This window comes from Harmonia axyridis, chromosome 4, assembly GCF_914767665.1.
Source record: "Harmonia axyridis chromosome 4, icHarAxyr1.1, whole genome shotgun sequence".
Lineage (NCBI taxonomy): Eukaryota > Metazoa > Arthropoda > Insecta > Coleoptera > Coccinellidae > Harmonia > Harmonia axyridis.
In genome coordinates this window covers 164,252-185,730 of record NC_059504.1, presented here as the reverse complement: position 1 = coordinate 185,730, position 21,479 = coordinate 164,252, and the positions used below count along the sequence as shown (strand labels likewise).

The window sequence follows — 21,479 nt, the reverse complement described above, 5'->3', positions numbered from 1 at the left end:
TGAACCGAATATTTACTCAAAGTTCAAGTTAGTTTAGTCATCATTAGTATACATTCAGGCAATATAAATTTGAAACCAATAAGAGGAATGATGTAACTTAAAGTTATAATAGCAACACTTGAAAATTCTTCTAATTATTAGTTGATCACAACAGATCAGTGATATCACCAGGTAAATATGTATTTAAAAAAAAAAAAAGAATATTTGAATTAAAAATGAACCTACCATAAAATAAAAAAAAAAATTGCCTACTTACTGTAAATTATCACCCATACGTTCAAAAAACCAATTACGTACCTTTTTCATATCAATTTGGTATAATTAAGTCGCTATGTTGAAAAAATATAAATATTTTTGTTTTGCCAGCGGAAGAAGAAAACCCACTCCTTCAGTTTCTATCTACCGTTTTAATTAAATTAGATAAATACTGAAGGACTTTCACATCTCCAAGAATCCCTAAGTGATCAACGTTTGGAAGAGGAACGGAATAAATTCTTTGCTGTTGCAAATTTTGCCAAAGAAGACATCCTTCCAAAGATTTCAAATTCACAGTTCCGTCACCATTTCCCATAATAAGTGATGGATAACCGTCCAGCCAGGTACCCGGTTTGTAGTAGAGCCTATAACATTAAATCATGTAAAAAAAAAAAAGAAAAATTAATGAAATAGGATATTTGAGATTTTTCAAATCCTCTCGAAATGATGCTTATTGAGCCTATAAAAGAGTAAAATTCAAAGAGATATTTCTTACCTTTCAACAGTGTCTACTCCGGTACCATAAATACAGTGTATCTCTACACCTGGTGGCCTAAAATCCAATTGATAAACTTCTGTATCTCTTTTCATCTCCCATCCATTAGGATATGAGATACCACTGAAAGAATAATACTTAATAAGATAATAGATAATAATAGTAAAAAAATTAAATAAATAAATTTATAGAAAATAATATATTGGTAGTGAAGTGATATTGTATTAGGTACAGTATGAAAAACATTAATTTGTTGTTAATCTTAGCAAGAACTGTCTCATGAAACTATGTATTTGTTGTTGTATGAAACCTTTTATAAACTTGAGCTTGACAAATAAATAAATATATAATAATAATAACCATCTTTATTAGCTAAAGCTGATATATGATATTATAATTATTATTGTGAATAATAAAATCAATTAAAACTCAGATACTGAGGTAAAAATTAGTATAATGCAAATACTCACTAGAAAAACTCCTTCAAATTATTCAGAGTGAAATTTTTTTTATCAGTCTCAACAAGAACTTCGTTGCTCTTCCAGTAAAGGGGTGAGGGTAAAAGCCAAGCTAAACTTGGTGAGGTTATTTGTTGAAGTCTCATAATGCTCTCTCTCAAGGCATACGAGCCCAAATCATCACCTAGAAATAGATTATTTATAGATCATTTAAAATTTGTTTCGATTAAGAAAATTCATAACTCACCAATAGCATAAACTTTAATAGCTTTCATACTACCCCCCCAAGCACCAGCCAGAGTAACTAAGGTTTTGATATGTTGATCTTTCCAGGCTTGATCCTGCTGATTCAAAAAGTGTAAGGACATTAATGCTCCCATCGAGTGTGCTATCAATATGACAGGTTGATTGTTATTCTCTTGATATGTTTTTTCCACCAAGACCTTGAGGTCAATGAAATACTGAGCATTTTCATCTGAAAGAATTATATTATTATAAAATCATTGTCTTGTCAAAATATAGCTTTTCAATTCTGATTCCTTATTTGGTTGTATAGGTGAATTGATTGTATTTCAAAAACTTACTTGGAGCTTTTCTGAAATCATATGGAGCCCCCTTTACTGTAACATTTCTTGTATGCCCTAAGCTGACTAATAAATCAGCAATAGGTTTGAAATATGAACCAGTAGCTGCATGACTCGGGTCTAGCCATTCCACAGTTTCAGAACCTCCAAAACCAGGTATCCTAAGATGAACTCCATCAACACTACTTGTAGTTCTTGTTATGTTATCATAAATTAATCTCATATTATCAATCCAACAGTCTATAACAAAGGGGACCAAAAGTTCCATGTTCAACCAAATATTGAAATATTCATTAGTCTGTTTTTCACATAAGTAATGAACCGATGAGGTTTTGTTTAATTTTGCATCTATTTGGCACCCTCCGTCTCCAGGAATCAATATTATTGGATTTAAATTGGCACATATTAAACTTATACATGTAAAAAATACATAATATTTAAGGTTACTCTTTATTGACATCTCACACTTCGACCTTGACGATAACTATCTTTATCTGTGAAATAAACAACAGGGACAATAGACCATAAATGAATAAAACGCTCTTCTTTGTTTATCAACACTGAAAATCAGGATTTGCTTGGGTACGAATTGTTTCAAAGTGTAAACAAATTGAGCAATTACTATCTTGTTTATGAAGTGAACGCCAGGGATAATTTTTTTCACTATCACTAAACTTAGATTTTGATTCGAACTGATTGAAGGATATAAACAAACAAGTCGAGTAAACTTCTCTTTGTGACGAAGAGACAGTCGTCAATAAATAGTGTTGGTCAATTTGGATATTTTCGCCGTGTATGTACTATTGTTATATTTCGAATGTGATAACCTATCAGTAATAAATGTAATTACTTATCGAAATAACACACGAACGAGTTCGATTTTATAAAAGCTTGAGTTAATCGTTAGTTATCTGGATAGCTTTAGTAGTTATTATTAATACAAATGTTTCAGTTTGATTTCCCATATTTTTAATATAGTTGCAGTTACATATGAAATAAATACTTCAAACATTCAACCTAATTATTAAAAACAGTTTCAACTCGCAATGAATAAGTATGAAAACAAGTTTTTCAGAGGAAGTCGAAAAAGTAATTGCAAAATTGATAAAAAACAGCATTATAAAAAAATTAAAATAAAAATTAGCGGTGAGGGTTCGAATCAGGTGTCTTTGTTGTATGTATTGATACCTTTTAGATAAAAAAATGATTGCGGACTTTTATTCGTAGTAAAAAAATAACGGTTTAACAAATAAATAACGGTTCAGAGCGAAACGGTTTAGAAAATAACGGTTTGAAAAATGACGGTTTGGGCAATAACTATTGAGAAACTGACGGTTGAACAAAACCGATTACTGATAATCGATTACTTGTATCCGATTACTGGTAATCAATTACTTGTATCCGATTACTTGTATCCGATTACTTGTATCCGATTACTTGTATCCTATTAATAGTAATCGATTACTTGTATCCGATTACTAGTAATCGATTACTGGTAATCGATTACTTGTATCCGAATACTGGTAATCGATTACTAGTAATCGGTTACTTGTATCCGATTACTAGTAATCGATTACTTGTATCCGATTACTGGTAATCGATTACTTGTATCCGATTACTCGTATCCGATTACTTGTATCCGATTACTAGTAATCGATTACTTGTATCCGATTACTAGTAATCAATTACTAGTAATCGATTACTTGTATCCGATTACTTGTATCCGATTACTGGCAATCGATTACTTGTATCCGATTACTAGTAATCGATTACTTGTATCCGATTACTAGTAATCGATTACTTGTATCCGATTACTTGTATCCGATTACTGGTAATCGATTACTTGTATATGATTACTGGTAATCGATTACTAGTATCCGATTACTTGTATTCGATCACTAGTAATCGATTACTGGTAATCGATAACTTGTATCCGATTACTGGCAATCGATTACTTGTATCCGATTACTAGTAATCGGTTACTTGTATCCGATTACTGGTAATCGATTACTTTCATCCGACTACCAATAATCAATTGCTCGTATCCGCTTACAATTGATTACTTGTATCACATCATTTGTAATCACTAGTAATTCTTCTTCTTCTTCTTAATTTAAGCCTAGGGCTTGTATATTCCACTTTAGTCCTCGGTGGAGGTAGATATCCAGGAGTCTTTCCACGAATCTGTTAATAAATGTCATCTATTCTACGAGACTTGCATGGTAGGCATTACTCAGAGCCGATAAAATGTTTGAAAAATAAAATATCATTGAACTATAAGATGGAAATGGTGAAATGGAACTGTTGTTTCAGTCTGAATTACATTTTCATTCGGTACTTTGAATTTTTACACATGTGAATTTTTTTGATCAATCTTGGAAATGCCGCCCCTGAATTTTGGCGCCCTAGGCGACCGCCTGCCCTGTCTACCCCCTAGCGACGGCCCTGAGGATATGATATTAATCAAAATACACATACTGGTTCAACGCAAGTAGAATCGGAATGATACCCTGCAGCAAATCCAAGTACACATTTCGAGAATTGGGCAACGAAATTTAACAGGTCAATATCAACCATGATCAAACGTCAAGGGAACAACGGATGGTAATAATCCGTAATAAACCATTATGTATTCTAACGACAGTCATTGTTTCTGAAACGACTTACAAATATACTCAGACGATGTGCACAACCGAGCAATTATAAAACATAAACTAATATTGACGGCCCGAAAAAAATGTTCAAACCATTTGTGCAACTGCCGACGAGAACTGGTTGTTAAACTGGAGACACTCTCGAGGAATGAGAGGAACCTCTTGAATTTTGACCAAATTGTTATTTTTGGTGATCGTGCTATGCAGGATTTGTGTCTGTTTCTTTCGGGAGTTTTTGCTGAAAGTGAATAAATGAAGTTCTTTTTTATCAGTTGATTGTTCTCTATTTTGGTGAGTTCTTATTGCTTTTATACTTGAATCATCCTGCCGATTTCGTAATGAAAGTTGTTTATTTTCGATATTGTATTTGCATATAATATTTTTCCGTGAACTTCGAGACAAAAATAAAATCGCAGAACGTTGAAAATTGGAATAACCTCTTAAAATTATTATTTTGGATAAATATTTGGATTTGTTTCATGACAATATTCTAATTTTACAATTACATTTTCATAATTTATTTTTTGTGAAGCTTGGACTATAAGAAACAAATACTCAAAAAACATGACAATAAACAAAAATTATTGTATCCTCAGAAGTTTTTTTTCCAAGATAAACCGTGATTATTTCACAGAGGTTGAAAATCTCTTTTCCAGCAATTGCGAATGGTAAATAAAAAATAATAAAAATGTTCAGCAAAAGCAATCGTGAAAGTCAATGATGGAATTCAATTTGATAGCTGAGTCTTAAAATTTAATCTTTTTTTTAATGGACATATAAATTTAATTGTTACTTATTATATGCTGGAAATCTCACTCGAATTAGGAATCACGTTTATGATTTCTTTCAATTGTTTTGTTCCAAAGATAAAAAACGAATTTATATTTTTATCACGTCTGATTTACCATTTTTATCGTTTATTTCAATACATTCAAATGAGCACGTCGTACGTTGAAGATTTATTCATTGAATAAATTCATGTTAGATGATTTTCCTTTTTTCTCAATATCTTAAATTTCGAGAAGTCTTCAATTTTTCTCCAAGATAAATTGAAAAACTACCGGTAACTACTCAAAAAAAACTATAATTGAAAAAAATACGCAAAAATATTAATAACTCAGTAGAGATCTACTCAAATCTAGTGAATTATTGGAATAATTATTCATATTTGTCACTCTACTCAGTATGCAGTAATGTAGTAATTCGAATTTATCTTATCTTGCTTAAAACTCTACTGGTATCTTCAATTCTAATCCTGAATTTTCAACCTGTTTTTCTTGTTCTAATTCATTACAAGTTCCGCTATTGAACTTTTGATTGTATTTAAATATTTTTGATTTATTAATTTCGATTGAATCTGATCAATCTCAAACGAGATATAATCGGTTTCGCATAAACCTTTAATTTGTTGAATTTTTCACGTGAAAATTTCAGAATGTTCGAAATGATATCTTGATACAATGGAACTTTGAAACTGACAAACAAATATTCTCAATGTAATAAAATTACACAAACAGCATACAAATAACAGATCAACCTGACACTAATCTAATCACTCAATTAATATTTTTTACGCATTCATTAGTGAATTGAGTAGCTCTCTATTTTGAGTAGATCCAATTGGACAGGCCAGTGTTCTATAATATTTACATCATCTTCGAATATCTCAAGGATTTTTGCGAAGTAATTCTGATTCTATCTTTATGAGACATTAAACGAACATTAATTTGCTCAAATATAAATAGTGAGATATATGTATATGTTCTTCTAAACAATTCTGTTCACGAAGTGGAATATTATAGACATGATTCGATTCGTTAAAATGATTGAATGGTCCCAATGATAAAATAGCTAATGGCAAGGACAATGAGTTTCACCATTCACTAAATTTAATTGTCGATTCTTCGATATGAAAAGAACCTGCAATTAAATACTTTCAGTTAGATTTGAGGTTCGAATTAGACTCCTTAACAAAAATTCAGTACTCATTTCAGAAAATATTTTTCAGATATCTATCACTTCAGAGTCCGATTAAAATTTTAATTGTAGTTGAAACAAAATAACTTAGTTCCTAAAAGCAAATACTTGTTTTATGTAGTATAACTTATCTGTTAGCAACTTTTCAGGAAACGCAGGTATGTGATTTCATGATACAGAGCGGCAAGGTATCGCCAGAAGTCTTATCTGTGTAGTTTCTGTAGACTAAATTAATCCGTGTACCTACAAAAAAATTACCAATATAAAATTGTGCTCTTGTTGATCTGCCCAAAATTTTACAGGGCCTTTTGAGGACTGATTGCTTTAGCTCACTTCGTTAATGGCTCAAATTTGTCCAATGGTTTCGGAATTATATCCATCTGAAGTTTTGTATTCCCAATAACTTAAAAAATACCGCTTGAAACTTTGTAGTTCCACAATAATTCTTTAGGATCATTCCTCTATAATAAGTTTGACACATAATTTCAATTTTATTTTATATTTTCTTTTATTTTGTCGTAATAGGTAACAAATAACTTATTTAAATTTGTAACACGACAGGCAAGTGATAACAATACATAAAAATATAATTGAAAACAGAGTGAAGAAAGCGAAAAAAAAAGTTTCTTGCGAATTGAGTTGAATTTTTTCATTCATCAATTCGAAAATGGTTGAATTGGGGCTTTTCTCAAAGGGTAGAACTCTGAATCTCAGCTCTTCATCTGTAATTTCGTCAGTGGGATCTGTGGACCTAACAATTCGTCTTCTATTTCCAATTTTGTCATCGTTACAATGGTTAATCTGAAAAAATAGATATTTTTTGTTGATTTGAACATTTTTCAGTAATAAAGAAAAAATCATAAAGAATAATTACATGTGAGTAGGGAATAGGGTTGATATAAACACATCATTCAAAGCATGAAATCAAAAACTGTAATGCAAGTAGGATAATGTTTACTATAATATTTGTTGGTAGGAAGTTATACCAGGAAATATTGGAAAATGTATTCTAAAATTGATTCTAAATACGAGGTATAACATTCAGTTTTTTACCTGTAAACAATCTTTCGAGTTCAGACATCCAATCATCCTCATCGACAACACCATTTCATCTGAACGGTCGCTACCTTGGAAAAGAAAAGCCCTGAATGGAAAAACAACCACCAAGGGGGATATTTGTTGGGGCAGATCGGGACAAATGTTTCGCATGAATGGATTGGTACATCCGTTCTCATCTACGAGGGTTGAGGATTCTTTCGTGCTCGTGCTCCTCATGACAACTGAGTCCATTCTGGTGTTTGTGAAACCTGAAACCGACATTCTGAATTTGAACTTTTTGCCGATATAAATTTTGTCTGAATTTGTATTGAATTAACGCTAAACAAATTATTTTTGATTTCGTAGTGTTGAATCTGGTAATATGCTGAAAAATCCATATTCACTAGGATTTCTGATTGGATTCATACTGAAATTTGGAAAAAATTCAAATTTATTCATAAATTTGCAACGATGAAATGAGGAGGAATCAAAAGTATTATTCCTCTACTAAAATAAAAAATGAATCATAGCTCAGTAGGTTAATTAATCATATCCATAAGCATTCGCGATATAAATTATCTTCATCAAAGTTAAGATCCTCATTTATAATCTACCCACAAATATTCATTCCAAATATTTACTTCAAAATTCTCACATCAAGATTTATGAGCTATGCTTGTATTTTATTAACTAGACATTTTTATAACCTTTAATTACAAGGCTTAAAAATTAATAATGATTTCAGAATAACAGGAACGAATCCATCAAAAAAGGATTGGATTTTGCCTTCGAAAATGATGAATTATGTTGGTTTATTATTTAGTCCAGCACAATATTCCTTATCAACTAACAATATCATTCTAATAATTTTAGATAATTAAAATGTAACTCTGTGTAATAATGAATCATTAGCTGAATTTAGAGAGTTTTATATCTTCAATTGATTGAAATATACAGGGCGATGCAGTTTTGAATTAGGGATTTTTGTGATTGAAATTACTCGTATAGTTTGAAACAATAAAATTGTCTTTTTTTTCGATTCCAACATATTCTCGTTTTCGAGAAATTATAATTTATTAGAGAATTATATCTTTACCATTTCCGTTTTTGACAGTTGCCCTTAGCAATAATTCTTCTCCTAAATACACTGGAGTTTCAGCAATGACTATTTCATTGAAGGTATCTGAATTTGCAGACTTCCTGAGCAAATCTAGTCCAACATCTAATTTCCTTTGAGCTCCTCCACTTGCTACAGCTACATTTTTGAGGGTTCTCTGTTCATTGCTAGAAAACGAAGATTAATGAATATCAAATTAATATATCGAGGAATTGAAACTTTTTTATATCTGGAAAATGTGTTAATATTCACCTGATCTGGGATCTAAAACGCAGTTCTTTTGTATGCGCCATAACTGAAGGTTGTGGAGAGCATTGGACCATGATTTGAAAATCCTCAGGTAGTTTTATTCCCTTAACAGTAGCCATTCTCAAGTGGAGACACATCTTCCTCTCTTTCGTATTCGAATTGACGCATCTTTTCACCCCACACTTCTTCACCAAAGGTCCTTCCAGATGAACCTTGAAGATGTTTTCAGAAACCACATCTATGCAATTAGGATAAGAAGAATCTTCCATGCTTGGTGACATATTGAAGGGTTGAATAGAGCTGAATTGAGCGTGAAACTTCGAAGTTTCATCTGTTGAGTCCACGCAAGACAAGTTTGAAATTCTAACAAAACGTGTTTGGGCATGATCTGATTGTCGAGTTGCTGGTGGTAGATACTGGTTGGAAGGTGGTAAATATTGTGGTGGGAGTGGTGGAATTGGGGGTAGTTCAATTATGACGCTGTCGTCTGTTTCTGTAACTGGAATGATATGAAATATTAGGTCTCGCACTATTTATGGTAAAACAAGTCGTATAGAACTTTACTACCAAAAATTGGATACTAACAATTTATTCATCTTCAGACACTGAGGGTTCTACAAGTTGTACAGAGTATTTATGTAGATTCAAGAGCAAAAAAGGTGACATAAAAACGAAAAAAGGACTACAAAATAAGGTAAAGAAGGAAAGAGCATTTTTGAATTTAGTAAAATGCATATATCAGCGGATGTGGGTTTTGTAATCACGTTAAATTAAACTCTTTGATTCGAGTGTTATATTCAAAGGTATATTTATGGTTTTTCGTATGGGTTCCTGGAAAAACAATGGTTTTTCAACAAATAAATCAATAGCAAATAAAATCTTGATGAGAAAATCGCAATAAAAATACTAGTTGTGCTTACTATGTCGCAAACATTAATAATTGAGAATTTCAATATCAATCTGCATATTGCGTCATATATTTCATTGAATGGACAGAAATTGAAATGGGATATATTTCGATTTGATACATCTAGATATCATTGGATTTAATGATTCTTCTACAGACTTGTAATAATTGCATTCCGATGTTACAGGAAACATAATCTATCATTTCAGTCTTAATTTGAACCAATGATTGGTACCTCTCAGTGAAAATATATTTTTTTCGTGTTTGGTAATTGATTTCCAATAATGAATGAAGGTCTTCGTTCGTGATATTGGAGCTAGTATAAATAAAATCGAAGATGGTGAGATGTTTACTCAATATTTGGATATAGAACATCAATTTTCAAAGAAAATTAATTTTTAAACTTTTTGAAGATAATACTTTTATTGATTCATATGCCACTTCACAACTTAGATTACAATCTAAGAATTTCAAAATACCTTCCTAGATATTTATATAGGGTTTACTTTTGAGGTGGCCTTAATATTTGGTGTTGCCAGAGCAAATCACCATGAATATTTTGGATTTAAGCTATTAATACTATCCAGTAGAGATAAATTTTGTCGACCTAGATCGGAAAAGTAACTTTTTCGGACGGGAAAGTTATTTGCATAGCGATGAATGAGAATTTCTACTGGATTAGAGTATTTTGTGGTCTGATTTTTCCGATAAAGTAGTCATTCTTGAACGATTTAAAAGAAAAAATTATTCTACAGGAAAATTGAAACTTTTATAAAAAAAATTGAGTGTAATGCAGCTAATATTTAAAAACATTTAGTCTTCTAATGGATCTATCTTCACGACATTTGCATGTGCTTTAGTATCGTTATTCAACAACTAACCATTGAGTTTCAATTACTTTGAATTGAATTTTTTGAAATGGGTAGTTTTTCTCATATTATTGGATCTTGAAATACTCACTGCCTGGCGTATCGAAAAGAGGTGGCTGAACATCCAAGGGTGGTCGTTCCGGAGGTGGCTGAATTGGATTGGTCGGCAAATAAGTTATGTCAGGAACTTGGTCCAAAACTGGTGGTGAATTCGGTGGTAAAAATTGTGGTGGTTGCACTGGTATGTCTTGGTAAATAGGTGGTTGTGGATGTGGATAGAAGTATCCAGCTTCTACACTAACGAAGCACGATAAAATGAAGATGGTGAAATATTTTTTTAAGAACTGCATTTCGATCACAATGTATGGATTAGAGTATCTGAAGAAGTTCGATTTTCGGAAGTTATATCTGTTTTCGGGTGTTATTGGGGACATATATTGCAGTGGCGTACGTACTTGTATTGGCTCACCGAAAAAATTTGCCAAATTTACATTTCCTCACAAAGGTAAAATCAACAAAATCGAATGAAACTAAAAAATTTATCATTATTTAAATAAGACTTTTAGGGGCAAAATCTTGTGAAATATAAATTCACATTGATATTCTTCGAATGAAGATTCATTTACACCAATTTTTTCCAGTGACTATACCTCGACAGCAACTCATTTCAAAAGCGAGCTTTTCATATAATATTATAGGAATATTAACAATCTCAATATGAAATCTTTTCACGTCCATAGTAAACCTTTTTGGTGGCATTGTCTAGTCTACGCCTATGTATGAACATTGAACAATCGTGACTTATGTTACCCGAATTCGAAGTTGTAAAGTGGTCAATCAAAGTGTTATCAACAATTCGATTCTTTCAAATCGTGTGAGAATAACGGTCTTGATTGATTTCTTTATGCAAAATGGTGCGTTTGGTGACAACTAACTTTCATTTCTTTCATCCTGTTATCTCACCGAACATAAATCTTCATTTAGTGTTCTTTTTTTGCCTAAAATTTTCTCCGCATATTCAACGATATCGTTCGTTTTCAGGGTTGGAACGAGCAACAAACCTGATGGACAATGATGTAATCAGCGATCAAATAAACAAAAGATTATTCGAGACCTTCAATAGCAGAAACAAGATCGGGAAAAGGGCTTTTGGTGGTAGAAAATTTAGCACACCTGCTGCCCTTAACACAGATCGCCTTCAGTCTGCTTTTATAGTAAATAAACGTCGTTTTAGTAATGTAGGCGATGTCGTTTCTAGGAAATTATCCACAACTATTGGATGGAGGACTTCAGTTGCTCCTTCCCAAGAGGTAATAATAATAATTGTTAATTTTTTTAGTTCTAATACAGAGTATTTAGTACTATTTAGAGGCCTTCTAAATAGATCTGACAGGGGTTAGACTCATTTGAATGGCCTCTAAAATAATTTTAGTACAGGGTAAGAGCAATTAGGAGGTCGTCTAAATAGTTCTAACTTTTTATTAGTACTATTTAGAGGCCTTCTAAATAGTTCTGACAGGGTTAGACTCATTTGAATGGCCTCTAAAATAATTTTGGTACAGGGTAAGAGCAATTAGGAGGTCGTCTAAATAGTTCTAACTTTTTATTAGTACTATTTAGAGGCCTTCAAAATAGTTCTGACAGGGTTAGACTCATTTGAATGGCCTCTAAAATAATTTTAGTACAGGGTAAGAGCAATAAGGAGGTCGTCCAAATAGTTCTAACTTTTTATTAGTACTATTTAGAGGCCTTCTAAATAGTTCTGACAGGGTTAGACCCATTTGAATGGCCTCTAAAATAATTTTGGTACAGGGTAAGAGCAATTAGGAGGTCGTCCAAATAGTTCTAACTTTTTATTAGTACTATTTAGAGGCCTTCTAAATAGTTCTGACAGGGTTAGACCCATTTGAATGGCCTCTAAAATAATTTTGGTACAGGGTAAGAGCAATTAGGAGGCCGTCTAAATAGTTCTAACTTTTTATTAGTACTATTTAGAGGCCTTCAAAATAGTTCTGACAGGGTTAGACTCATTTGAATGGCCTCTAAAATAATTTTAGTACAGGGTAAGAGCAATTAGGAGGTCGTCTAAATAGTTCTAACTTTTTATTAGTACTATTTAGAGGCCTTCTAAATAGTTCTGACAGGGTTAGACCCATTTGAATGGCCTCTAAAATAATTTTAGTATAGAGCAAGAGCAATTAGGAGGTCGTCTAAATAGTTCTTACTTTTTATTAGTACTATTTAGAGGCCTTCTGAATAGTTCTGACAGGGTTAGACTCATTTGAATGGCCTCTAAAATAATTTTAGTACAGGGAAAGAGCAATTAGGAGGTCGTCTAAATAGTTCTAACTTTTTATTAGTACTATTTAGAGGCCTTCTAAATAGTTCTGACAGGGTTAGACCCATTTGAATGGCCTCTAAAATAATTTTGGTACAGGGTAAGAGCAATTAGGAGGCCGTCTAAATAGTTCTAACTTTTTATTAGTACTATTTAGAGGCCTTCAAAATAGTTCTGACAGGGTTAGACTCATTTGAATGGCCTCTAAAATAATTTTAGTACAGGGTAAGAGCAATTAGGAGGTCGTCTAAATAGTTCTAACTTTTTATTAGTACTATTTAGAGGCCTTCTAAATAGTTCTGACAGGGTTAGACCCATTTGAATGGCCTCTAAAATAATTTTAGTACAGATTAAGAGCAATTAGGAGGCCGTCTAAATACTCTAAATAGTTCTAACTCTGTATAAGTACTATTTAGAGGCCTTCTTAATAGTACTAACAGGGTTAGACTAATTCGAAGGGACTCTAAAATAATTTTAGTAGAGGGTTAGAACTATTTGGATGCCCTCTTAATCGCTCTTACCCTGTACTAAAATTATTTTAGAGGCCCTCCGAATGATTCTAACTCCGTTTGAACCATTTAGAAGGGCCCCTTAATAGTACTAATACAGGGTAAGAACTATTTAGAAGCCCTCTTAATTTCTATAAAAACTGTACTAAAATTATCTTAGAGGCCCTTCAAATGATTCTAACCCTCTTTTAAATATTTATAACGGCCTCTAAATAGTAGGTACTACTACAGGGTTAGAAATATTTAGAAGCTGTACTAAAATTATTTTAGAGACCATTCAAATGCCTCTTACCCTGTTAGACTATTTGAAAGGGCCTCTAAATAGTACTATTACAGGGTTAGAACTATTTAGGCGGCCTCTTAATTGCTCTAACCCCTTACTAAAGTTATTTTGGAGGCCCTTCAAATGAGTCTAACCCTGTTGGAACTATTTAGAAGGCTTCTAAATAGTACTAATAAAAAGTTAGAATTATTTAGACGACCTCCTAATTGCTCTTGCTCTGTACTAAAATTATTTTAGAGGCCATTCAAATGAGTTTAACCCCTGTCAGAACTATTTAGAAGGCCTCTAAATAGTACTAATAAAAAGTTAGAACTATTTAGACGACCTCCTAATTGCTCTTACCCTGTACTAAAATTATTTTAGAGGCCATTCAAATGAGTTTAACCCCTGTCAGAACTATTTAGAAGGCCTCTAAATAGTACTAATAAAAAGTTAGAACTATTTAGACGACCTCCTAATTGCTCTTACCCTGTACTAAAATTATTTTAGAGGCCATTCAAATGAGTCTATCCCTGTCAGAACTATTTAGAAGGCCTCTAAATAGTACTAATAAAAAGTTAGAACTATTAAGACGACCTCCTAATTGCTCTTACCCTGTACTAAAATTATTTTAGAGGCCATTCAAATGAGTCTAAACCTGTCAGAACTATTTAGAAGGCCTCTAAATAGTACTAATAAAAAGTTAGAACTATTTAGACGACCACCTAACTGCTCTTACCCTGTACTAAAATTATTTTAGAGGCCATTCAAATGAGTCTAACCCTGTCAGAACTATTTAGAAGGCCTCTAAATAGTACTAATAAAAAGTTAGAACTATTTAGACGACCTCCTAATTGCTCTTACCCTGTACTAAAATTATTTTAGAGGCCATTCAAATGAGTCTAACCCTGTCAGAACTATTTAGAAGGCCTCTAAATAGTACTAATAAAAAGTTAGAACTATTTAGACGACCACCTAATTGCTCTTACCCTGTACTAAAATTATTTTAGTGGCCATTCAAATGAGTCTAACCCTGTCAGAACTATTTAGAAGGCCTCTTAATAGTACTAATAAAAAGTTAGAACTATTAAGACGACCACCTAATTGCTCTTACCCTGTACTAAAATTATTTTAGAGGCCATTCAAATGAGTCTAACCCTGTCAGAACTATTTAGAAGGCCTCTTAATAGTACTAATAAAAGTTAGAACTATTTAGATGGCCTCCTAATTGCTGTTAATCTGTACTAAAATTATTTTAGAGGCCATTCAAATGAGTTTAACCCCTGTCAGAACTATTTAGAAGGCCTCTAAATAGTACTAATAAAAAGTTAGAACTATTTAGACGACCTCCTAATTGCTCTTACCCTGTACTAAAATTATTTTAGAGGCCATTCAAATGAGTCTAACCCTGTCAGAACTATTTAGAAGGCCTCTAAATAGTACTAATAAAAAGTTAGAACTATTTAGACGGCCTCCTAATTGCTGTTAATCTGTACCAAAATTATTTTAGAGGCCATTCAAATGGGTCTAACCCTGTCAGAACTATTTAGAAGGCCTCTAAATAGTACTAATAAAAAGTTAGAACTATTTAGACGACCTCCTAATTGCTCTTACCCTGTACTAAAATTATTTTAGAGGCCATTCAAATGAGTCTAACCCTGTCAGAACTATTTTGAAGGCCTCTAAATAGTACTAATAAAAAGTTAGAACTATTTAGACGGCCTCCTAATTGCTCTTACCCTGTACCAAAATTATTTTAGAGGCCATTCAAATGGGTCTAACCCTGTCAGAACTATTTAGAAGGCCTCTAAATAGTACTAATAAAAAGTTAGAACTATTTGGACGACCTCCTAATTGCTCTTACCTTGTACCAAAATTATTTTAGAGGCCATTCAAATGGGTCTAACCCTGTCAGAACTATTTAGAAGGCCTCTAAATAGTACTAATAAAAAGTTAGAACTATTTAGACGACCATCTAATTGCTCTTACCCTGTACTAAAATTATTTTAGAGGCCATTCAAATGAGTCTAACCCTGTCAGAACTATTTAGAAGGCCTCTAAATAGTACTAATAAAAAGTTAGAACTATTTAGACGACCTCCTAATTGCTCTTACCCAGTACTAAAATTATTTTAGAGGCCATTCAAATGAGTCTAACCCCTGTCAGATCTATTTAGAAGGCCTCTAAATAGTACTAATAAAAAGTTAGAACTATTTAGACGACCACCTAATTGCTCTTACCCTGTACTAAAATTATTTTAGAGGCCATTCAAATGAGTCTAACCCTGTCAGAACCATTTAGAAGGCCTCTAAATAGTACTAATAAAAAGTTAGAACTATTTAGACGACCACCTAATTGCTCTTATCTGTACTAAAATTATTTTAGAGGCCATTCAAATGAGTCTAACCCTGTCAGAACTATTTAGAAGGCCTCTAAATAGTACTAATAAAAAGTTAGAACTATTTAGACGGCCTCCTAATTGCTGTTAATCTGTACTAAAATTATTTTAGAGGCCATTCGAATGAGTCTAACCCCTGGCAGAACTATTTAGAAGGCCTCTAAATAGTACTAATAAAAAGTTAGAACTATTTAGACGACCACCTAATTGCTCTTACCCTGTACTAAAATTATTTTAGAGGCCATTCAAATGAGTCTAACCCTGTCAGAACTATTTAGAAGGCCTCTAAATAGTACTAATAAAAAGTTAGAACTATTTAGATGACCACCTAATTGCTCTTACCCTGTACTAAAATTATTTTAGAGGCCATTCAAATGAGTCTAACCCTGTCAGAACTATTTAGAAGGCCTCTAAATAGTACTAATAAAAAGTTAGAACTATTTAGACGACCACCTAATTGCTCTTACCCTGTACTAAAATTACTTTAGAGGCCATTCAAATGAGTCTAACCCTGTCAGAACTATTTAGAAGGCCTCTAAATAGTACTAATAAAAAATTAGAACTATTTAGACGGCCTCCTAATTGCTGTTAATCTGTACTAAAATTATTTTAGAGGCCATTCAAATGAGTCTAACCCCTGTCAGAACTATTTAGAAGGCCTCTAAATAGTACTAACAAAAAGTTAGAACTATTTAGACGACCTCCTAATTGCTCTTACCCTGTACTAAAATTATTTTAGAGGCCATTCAAATGAGTCTAACCCCTGTCAGAACTATTTAGAAGGCCCCTAAATAGTACTAATAAAAAGTTAGAACTATTTAGACGACCACCTAATTGCTCTTACCCTGTACTAAAATTATTTTAGAGGCCATTCAAATGAGTCTAACCCTGTCAGAACTATTTAGAAGGTATCTAAATAGTACTAATAAAAAGTTAGAACTATTTAGACGACCACCTTATTGCTCTTACCCTGTACTAAAATTATTTTAGAGGCCATTCAAATGAGTCTAACCCTGTCAGAACTATTTAGAAGGCCTCTAAATAGTACTAATAAAAAGTTAGAACTATTTAGACGACCACCTAATTGCTCTTACCCTGTACTAAAATTATTTTAGAAGCCATTCAAATGAGTCTAACCCTGTCAGAACTTTTTAGAAGGCCTCTAAATAGTACTAATAAAAAGTTAGAACTATTTAGACGGCCTCCTAATTGCTGTTAATCTGTACCAAAATTATTTTAGAGGCCATTCAAATGAGTCTAAGCCCTGTCAGATCTATTTAGAAGGCCTCTCAATAGTACTAATAACAAGTTTGAACTATTTAGACGGCTTCCTAATTGCTGTTATTAATCTGTACTAAAATTATTTTAGAGGCCATTCAAATGAGTCTAACCCCTGTCAGAACTATTTAGAAGGCCTCTAAATAGTACTAATAAAAAATTAGAACTATTTAGACGGCCTCCTAATTGCTGTTAATCTGTACTAAAATTATTTTAGAGGCCATTCAAATGAGTCTAACCCTGTCAGAACTATTTAGAGGGCCTCTAAATAGTACTAATAAAAAATTAGAACTATTTAGACGGCCTCCTAATTGCTGTTAATCTGTACTAAAATTATTTTAGAGGCCATTCAAATGAGTCTAACCCTGTCAGAACTTTTTAGAAGGCCTCTAAATAGTACTAATAAAAAGTTAGAACTATTTAGACGACCTCCTAATTGCTCTTACCCTGTACTAAAATTATTTTAGAGGCCATTCAAATGAGTCTAACCCTGTCAGAACTATTTAGAGGGCCTCTAAATAGTACTAATAAAAAATTAGAACTATTTAGACGGCCTCCTAATTGCTGTTAATCTGTACTAAAATTATTTTAGAGGCCATTCAAATGAGTCTAACCCTGTCAGAACTTTTTAGAAGGCCTCTAAATAGTACTAATAAAAAATTAGAACTATTTAGACGGCCTCCTAATTGCTGTTAATCTGTACTAAAATTATTTTAGAGGCCATTCAAATGAGTCTAACCCTGTCAGAACTATTTAGAGGGCCTCTAAATAGTACTAATAAAAAATTAGAACTATTTAGACGGCCTCCTAATTGCTGTTAATCTGTACTAAAATTATTTTAGAGGCCATTCAAATGAGTCTAACCCTGTCAGAACTTTTTAGAAGGCCTCTTAATAGTACTAATAACAAGTTTGAACTATTTAGACGGCCTCCTAATTGCTGTTAATCTGTACTAAAATTATTTTAGAGGCCATTCAAATGAGTCTAACCCTGTCAGAACTATTTAGAAGGCCTCTAAATAGTACTATTAAAAAGTTAGAACTATTCAGACGACCTCCTAATTGCTCTTACCCTGTACTAAAATTATTTTAGAGGCCATTCAAATGAGTCTAACCCTGTCAGAACTATTTAGAGGGCCTCTAAATAGTACTAATAAAAAATTAGAACTATTTAGACGGCCTCCTAATTGCTGTTAATCTGTACTAAAATTATTTTAGAGGCCATTCAAATGAGTCTAACCCTGTCAGAACTTTTTAGAAGGCCTCTAAATAGTACTAATAAAAAATTAGAACTATTTAGACGGCCTCCTAATTGCTGTTAATCTGTACTAAAATTATTTTAGAGGCCATTCAAATGAGTCTAACCCTGTCAGAACTTTTTAGAAGGCCTCTTAATAGTACTAATAACAAGTTTGAACTATTTAGACGGCCTCCTAATTGCTGTTAATCTGTACTAAAATTATTTTAGAGGCCATTCAAATGAGTCTAACCCTGTCAGAACTATTTAGAGGGCCTCTAAATAGTACTAATAAAAAATTAGAACTATTTAGACGGCCTCCTAATTGCTGTTAATCTGTACTAAAATTATTTTAGAGGCCATTCAAATGAGTCTAACCCTGTCAGAACTTTTTAGAAGGCCTCTAAATAGTACTAATAAAAAATTAGAACTATTTAGACGGCCTCCTAATTGCTGTTAATCTGTACTAAAATTATTTTAGAGGCCATTCAAATGAGTCTAACCCTGTCAGAACTATTTAGAGGGCCTCTAAATAGTACTAATAAAAAATTAGAACTATTTAGACGGCCTCCTAATTGCTGTCAATCTGTACTAAAATTATTTTAGAGGCCATTCAAATGAGTCTAACCCTGTCAGAACTATTTAGAGGGCCTCTAAATAGTACTAATAAAAAATTAGAACTATTTAGACGGCCTCCTAATTGCTGTTAATCTGTACTAAAATTATTTTAGAGGCCATTCAAATGAGTCTAACCCTGTCAGAACTATTTAGAGGGCCTCTAAATAGTACTAATAAAAAATTAGAACTATTTAGACGGCCTCCTAATTGCTGTTAATCTGTACTAAAATTATTTTAGAGGCCATTCAAATGAGTCTAACCCTGTCAGAACTTTTTAGAAGGCCTCTAAATAGTACTAATAAAAAGTTAGAACTATTTAGACGACCTCCTAATTGCTCTTACCCTGTACCAAAATTATTTTAGAGGCCATTCAAATGAGTCTAACCCTGTCAGAACTATTTAGAAGGCCTCTTAATAGTACTAATAACAAGTTTGAACTATTTAGACGGCCTCCTAATTGCTGTTAATCTGTACCAAAATTATTTTAGAGGCCATTCAAATGAGTCTAAGCCCTGTCAGATCTATTTAGAAGGCCTCTTAATAGTACTAATAACAAGTTTGAACTATTTAGACGGCCTCCTAATTGCTGTTAATCTGTACTAAAATTATTTTAGAGGCCATTCAAATGAGTCTAACCCTGTCAGAACTATTTAGAAGGCCTCTAAATAGTACTATTAAAAAGTTAGAACTATTCAGACGACCTCCTAATTGCTCTTACCCTGTACTAAAATTGTTTTAGAGGCCATTCAAATGAGTCTAACCCTGTCGGAACTATTTAGAAATAATAATAATAATAGAACTAATACTGGGTTAGAACTATTTAGACGCCCTCTTAATTGCTCTAACCTTGTACTAAAATTATTTTAGAGACCCTACAAATGATTCTAACCCTGTTAAAGCTATTTAGAAGGGCCTCTAAATAATACTTATACATTTATTTCATCCATAGAACCGGTCTAGACTAACTAGATACATTATGTTATAAATACCTACCATCAAATTTAAAATTTCAGGTGATCCTAGCTGGAAGAACTCTCTGCAACATGTACATCAGAAACAGACTGAAGAGGGCCGGCCTCTTCAGAAGAAAGATAGGTCTGATCCGACCACAGATCATGTTAGGATCTTCTTCAATTCACGAGAACATAGCGAAAGAAATATTTCCTTACCTCCTTCAGTCTTGCTTAGAATTGGAAAGGATGTATTCGAATCTTTACACGAACATAGCGAGGCAGCTACATTGCACAGAAAAAATGGACGAAGTTGCGGAAATAATGGTTGCGGTGGGCCACGAGATATTCCGAGCTGAACCCACTTGGGGAAAAGTCATAGCCATTTTTTGCGTGGCTGGTGGTTTGGCAGTGGATTCGATCAAGACTGGAAACGCTGAGAATGTCAGCAGAGTGGCAGATGGGATGGCTGAGTTATTAGAAGACAGGGTGGCAGAATGGATTACATCCAATGGAGGATGGGTAGGTATTCCATTGGACAATATACAGGGGGATTCAAGAATCTAGGTTATAATTTTATGAAGTGGTAGTTCTAGATAAAATAAGAAGTTCTTCCCAGTGAGTTTTTCATCTTGACTAATTTTGGAGATACAGACTGCAGAATTAAATTTTTTTCATTTATTTTTATAAATTCTGAAGGAGTTGGGACAATAAGTGTTTAATTTCTGGATAATATTTTATATTGCGTTTATGAAGGGTACCTTTTTTGTGAATGAAAGTCTGGAAAACCAGGAAATGGGTTTAAATAGTCCCTATCTTCATAGGCGTAGAGGTAAGGGGCTACTTAGGACACGATAGCCCCGAAAATTACACCACTTAGGCATTGTAGGAACTCAACAAAAACTTGGAAATTATCCTACAAAATTCAATTTTTAAATGATCAATTTTCGGTGTTCTTCACAAATAGATTGATATAAGTTTTATTCTTTTAGATTCACCTGTGCAATAGATGTCGAAAAGAAGAAGATAAAGAGGTGGTGTTATTTGTGGGATATTCTGGAATATTTATGTTGATTATTACTATATTAGCAATTTCTTATTTCCTTATGAACTCTCTTTTAAGATATTTGCTGTGAAGAAATAGTATTATTGTATTTATTATTTATATTAAAATGAAAAGAATGTAAAAGCATGAAATAAAAATAGAAAATTTGATGGAAGCGACAATAAAATCACTTATTGTTTGAAAAATAAATTATTGAATTACTGAATACTTCTTCATTAAT

General features: G+C 32.7%; 3 protein-coding genes across 5 annotated transcripts; 1 reads left to right on the top strand and 2 right to left on the bottom strand.

The window, feature by feature from the left end:
- Nucleotides 1-187: 187 nt before the first annotated feature.
- Nucleotides 188-2,585, bottom strand: LOC123677449 (phospholipase A2 group XV-like). Its single transcript, XM_045613963.1, has 5 exons — nucleotides 1,794-2,585; nucleotides 1,457-1,684; nucleotides 1,222-1,393; nucleotides 752-874; nucleotides 188-620 (listed from the first exon to the last, which is right to left on the bottom strand). Exons 1-5 carry the CDS (start codon nucleotides 2,251-2,253, stop codon nucleotides 389-391), a joined length of 1,215 nt encoding a protein of 404 aa, XP_045469919.1. The 5' UTR covers nucleotides 2,254-2,585; the 3' UTR covers nucleotides 188-388.
- On the top strand, nucleotides 2,476-21,464 carry LOC123677450 (bcl-2-related ovarian killer protein homolog B-like). 3 transcript variants are annotated; one of them, XM_045613966.1, is made up of 4 exons: nucleotides 2,476-2,586; nucleotides 11,646-11,914; nucleotides 20,257-20,715; nucleotides 21,186-21,464. In XM_045613966.1, the coding sequence occupies exons 2-4, from the start codon at nucleotides 11,669-11,671 to the stop codon at nucleotides 21,327-21,329; spliced, it is 849 nt and encodes a 282-aa protein (XP_045469922.1). In that variant the 5' UTR covers nucleotides 2,476-2,586; nucleotides 11,646-11,668; the 3' UTR covers nucleotides 21,330-21,464. The 3 variants fall into 3 exon arrangements, with proteins under 3 accessions (XP_045469922.1, XP_045469921.1, XP_045469920.1); XM_045613965.1 differs by lacking the exon at nucleotides 2,476-2,586 and adding an exon at nucleotides 4,074-4,738; XM_045613964.1 differs by lacking the exon at nucleotides 2,476-2,586 and adding an exon at nucleotides 9,924-10,075.
- Nucleotides 6,765-11,168, bottom strand: LOC123677447. The gene is made up of 5 exons (XM_045613960.1): nucleotides 10,696-11,168; nucleotides 8,832-9,327; nucleotides 8,559-8,746; nucleotides 7,478-7,731; nucleotides 6,765-7,225 (listed from the first exon to the last, which is right to left on the bottom strand). Exons 1-5 carry the CDS (start codon nucleotides 11,036-11,038, stop codon nucleotides 6,962-6,964), a joined length of 1,545 nt encoding a protein of 514 aa, XP_045469916.1. The 5' UTR covers nucleotides 11,039-11,168; the 3' UTR covers nucleotides 6,765-6,961.
- Nucleotides 21,465-21,479: the final 15 nt, after the last annotated feature.

What these genes read in the sequence shown, in the direction of transcription:
- LOC123677447 (XM_045613960.1), bottom strand. Translation starts at nt 11,038, where the DNA reads ATGTCCCCAATAACACCCGAAAACAGATATAACTTCCGAAAATCGAAC. An exon ending in AACTGTCAAAAACGGAAATG is followed by an intron (nt 7,732 to 8,558) that starts GTAAAGATATAA and finishes TGTCGGTTTCAG; the next exon opens with GTTTCACAAACACCAGAATG. An exon ending in ACTCGAAAGATTGTTTACAG is followed by an intron (nt 7,226 to 7,477) that starts GTAAAAAACTGA and finishes CTATTTTTTCAG; the next exon opens with ATTAACCATTGTAACGATGA.
- LOC123677449 (XM_045613963.1), bottom strand. Translation starts at nt 2,253, where the DNA reads ATGTCAATAAAGAGTAACCTTAAATATTATGTATTTTTTACATGTATA. An exon ending in TGATTTCAGAAAAGCTCCAA is followed by an intron (nt 1,685 to 1,793) that starts GTAAGTTTTTGA and finishes TAATTCTTTCAG; the next exon opens with ATGAAAATGCTCAGTATTTC. An exon ending in AATTTGAAGGAGTTTTTCTA is followed by an intron (nt 875 to 1,221) that starts GTGAGTATTTGC and finishes TTATTCTTTCAG; the next exon opens with TGGTATCTCATATCCTAATG.
- LOC123677450 (XM_045613964.1), top strand. Translation starts at nt 10,024, where the DNA reads ATGAAGGTCTTCGTTCGTGATATTGGAGCTAGTATAAATAAAATCGAA. An exon ending in TATAAATAAAATCGAAGATG is followed by an intron (nt 10,076 to 11,645) that starts GTGAGATGTTTA and finishes GTTCGTTTTCAG; the next exon opens with GGTTGGAACGAGCAACAAAC. An exon ending in CAGTTGCTCCTTCCCAAGAG is followed by an intron (nt 11,915 to 20,256) that starts GTAATAATAATA and finishes TTAAAATTTCAG; the next exon opens with GTGATCCTAGCTGGAAGAAC.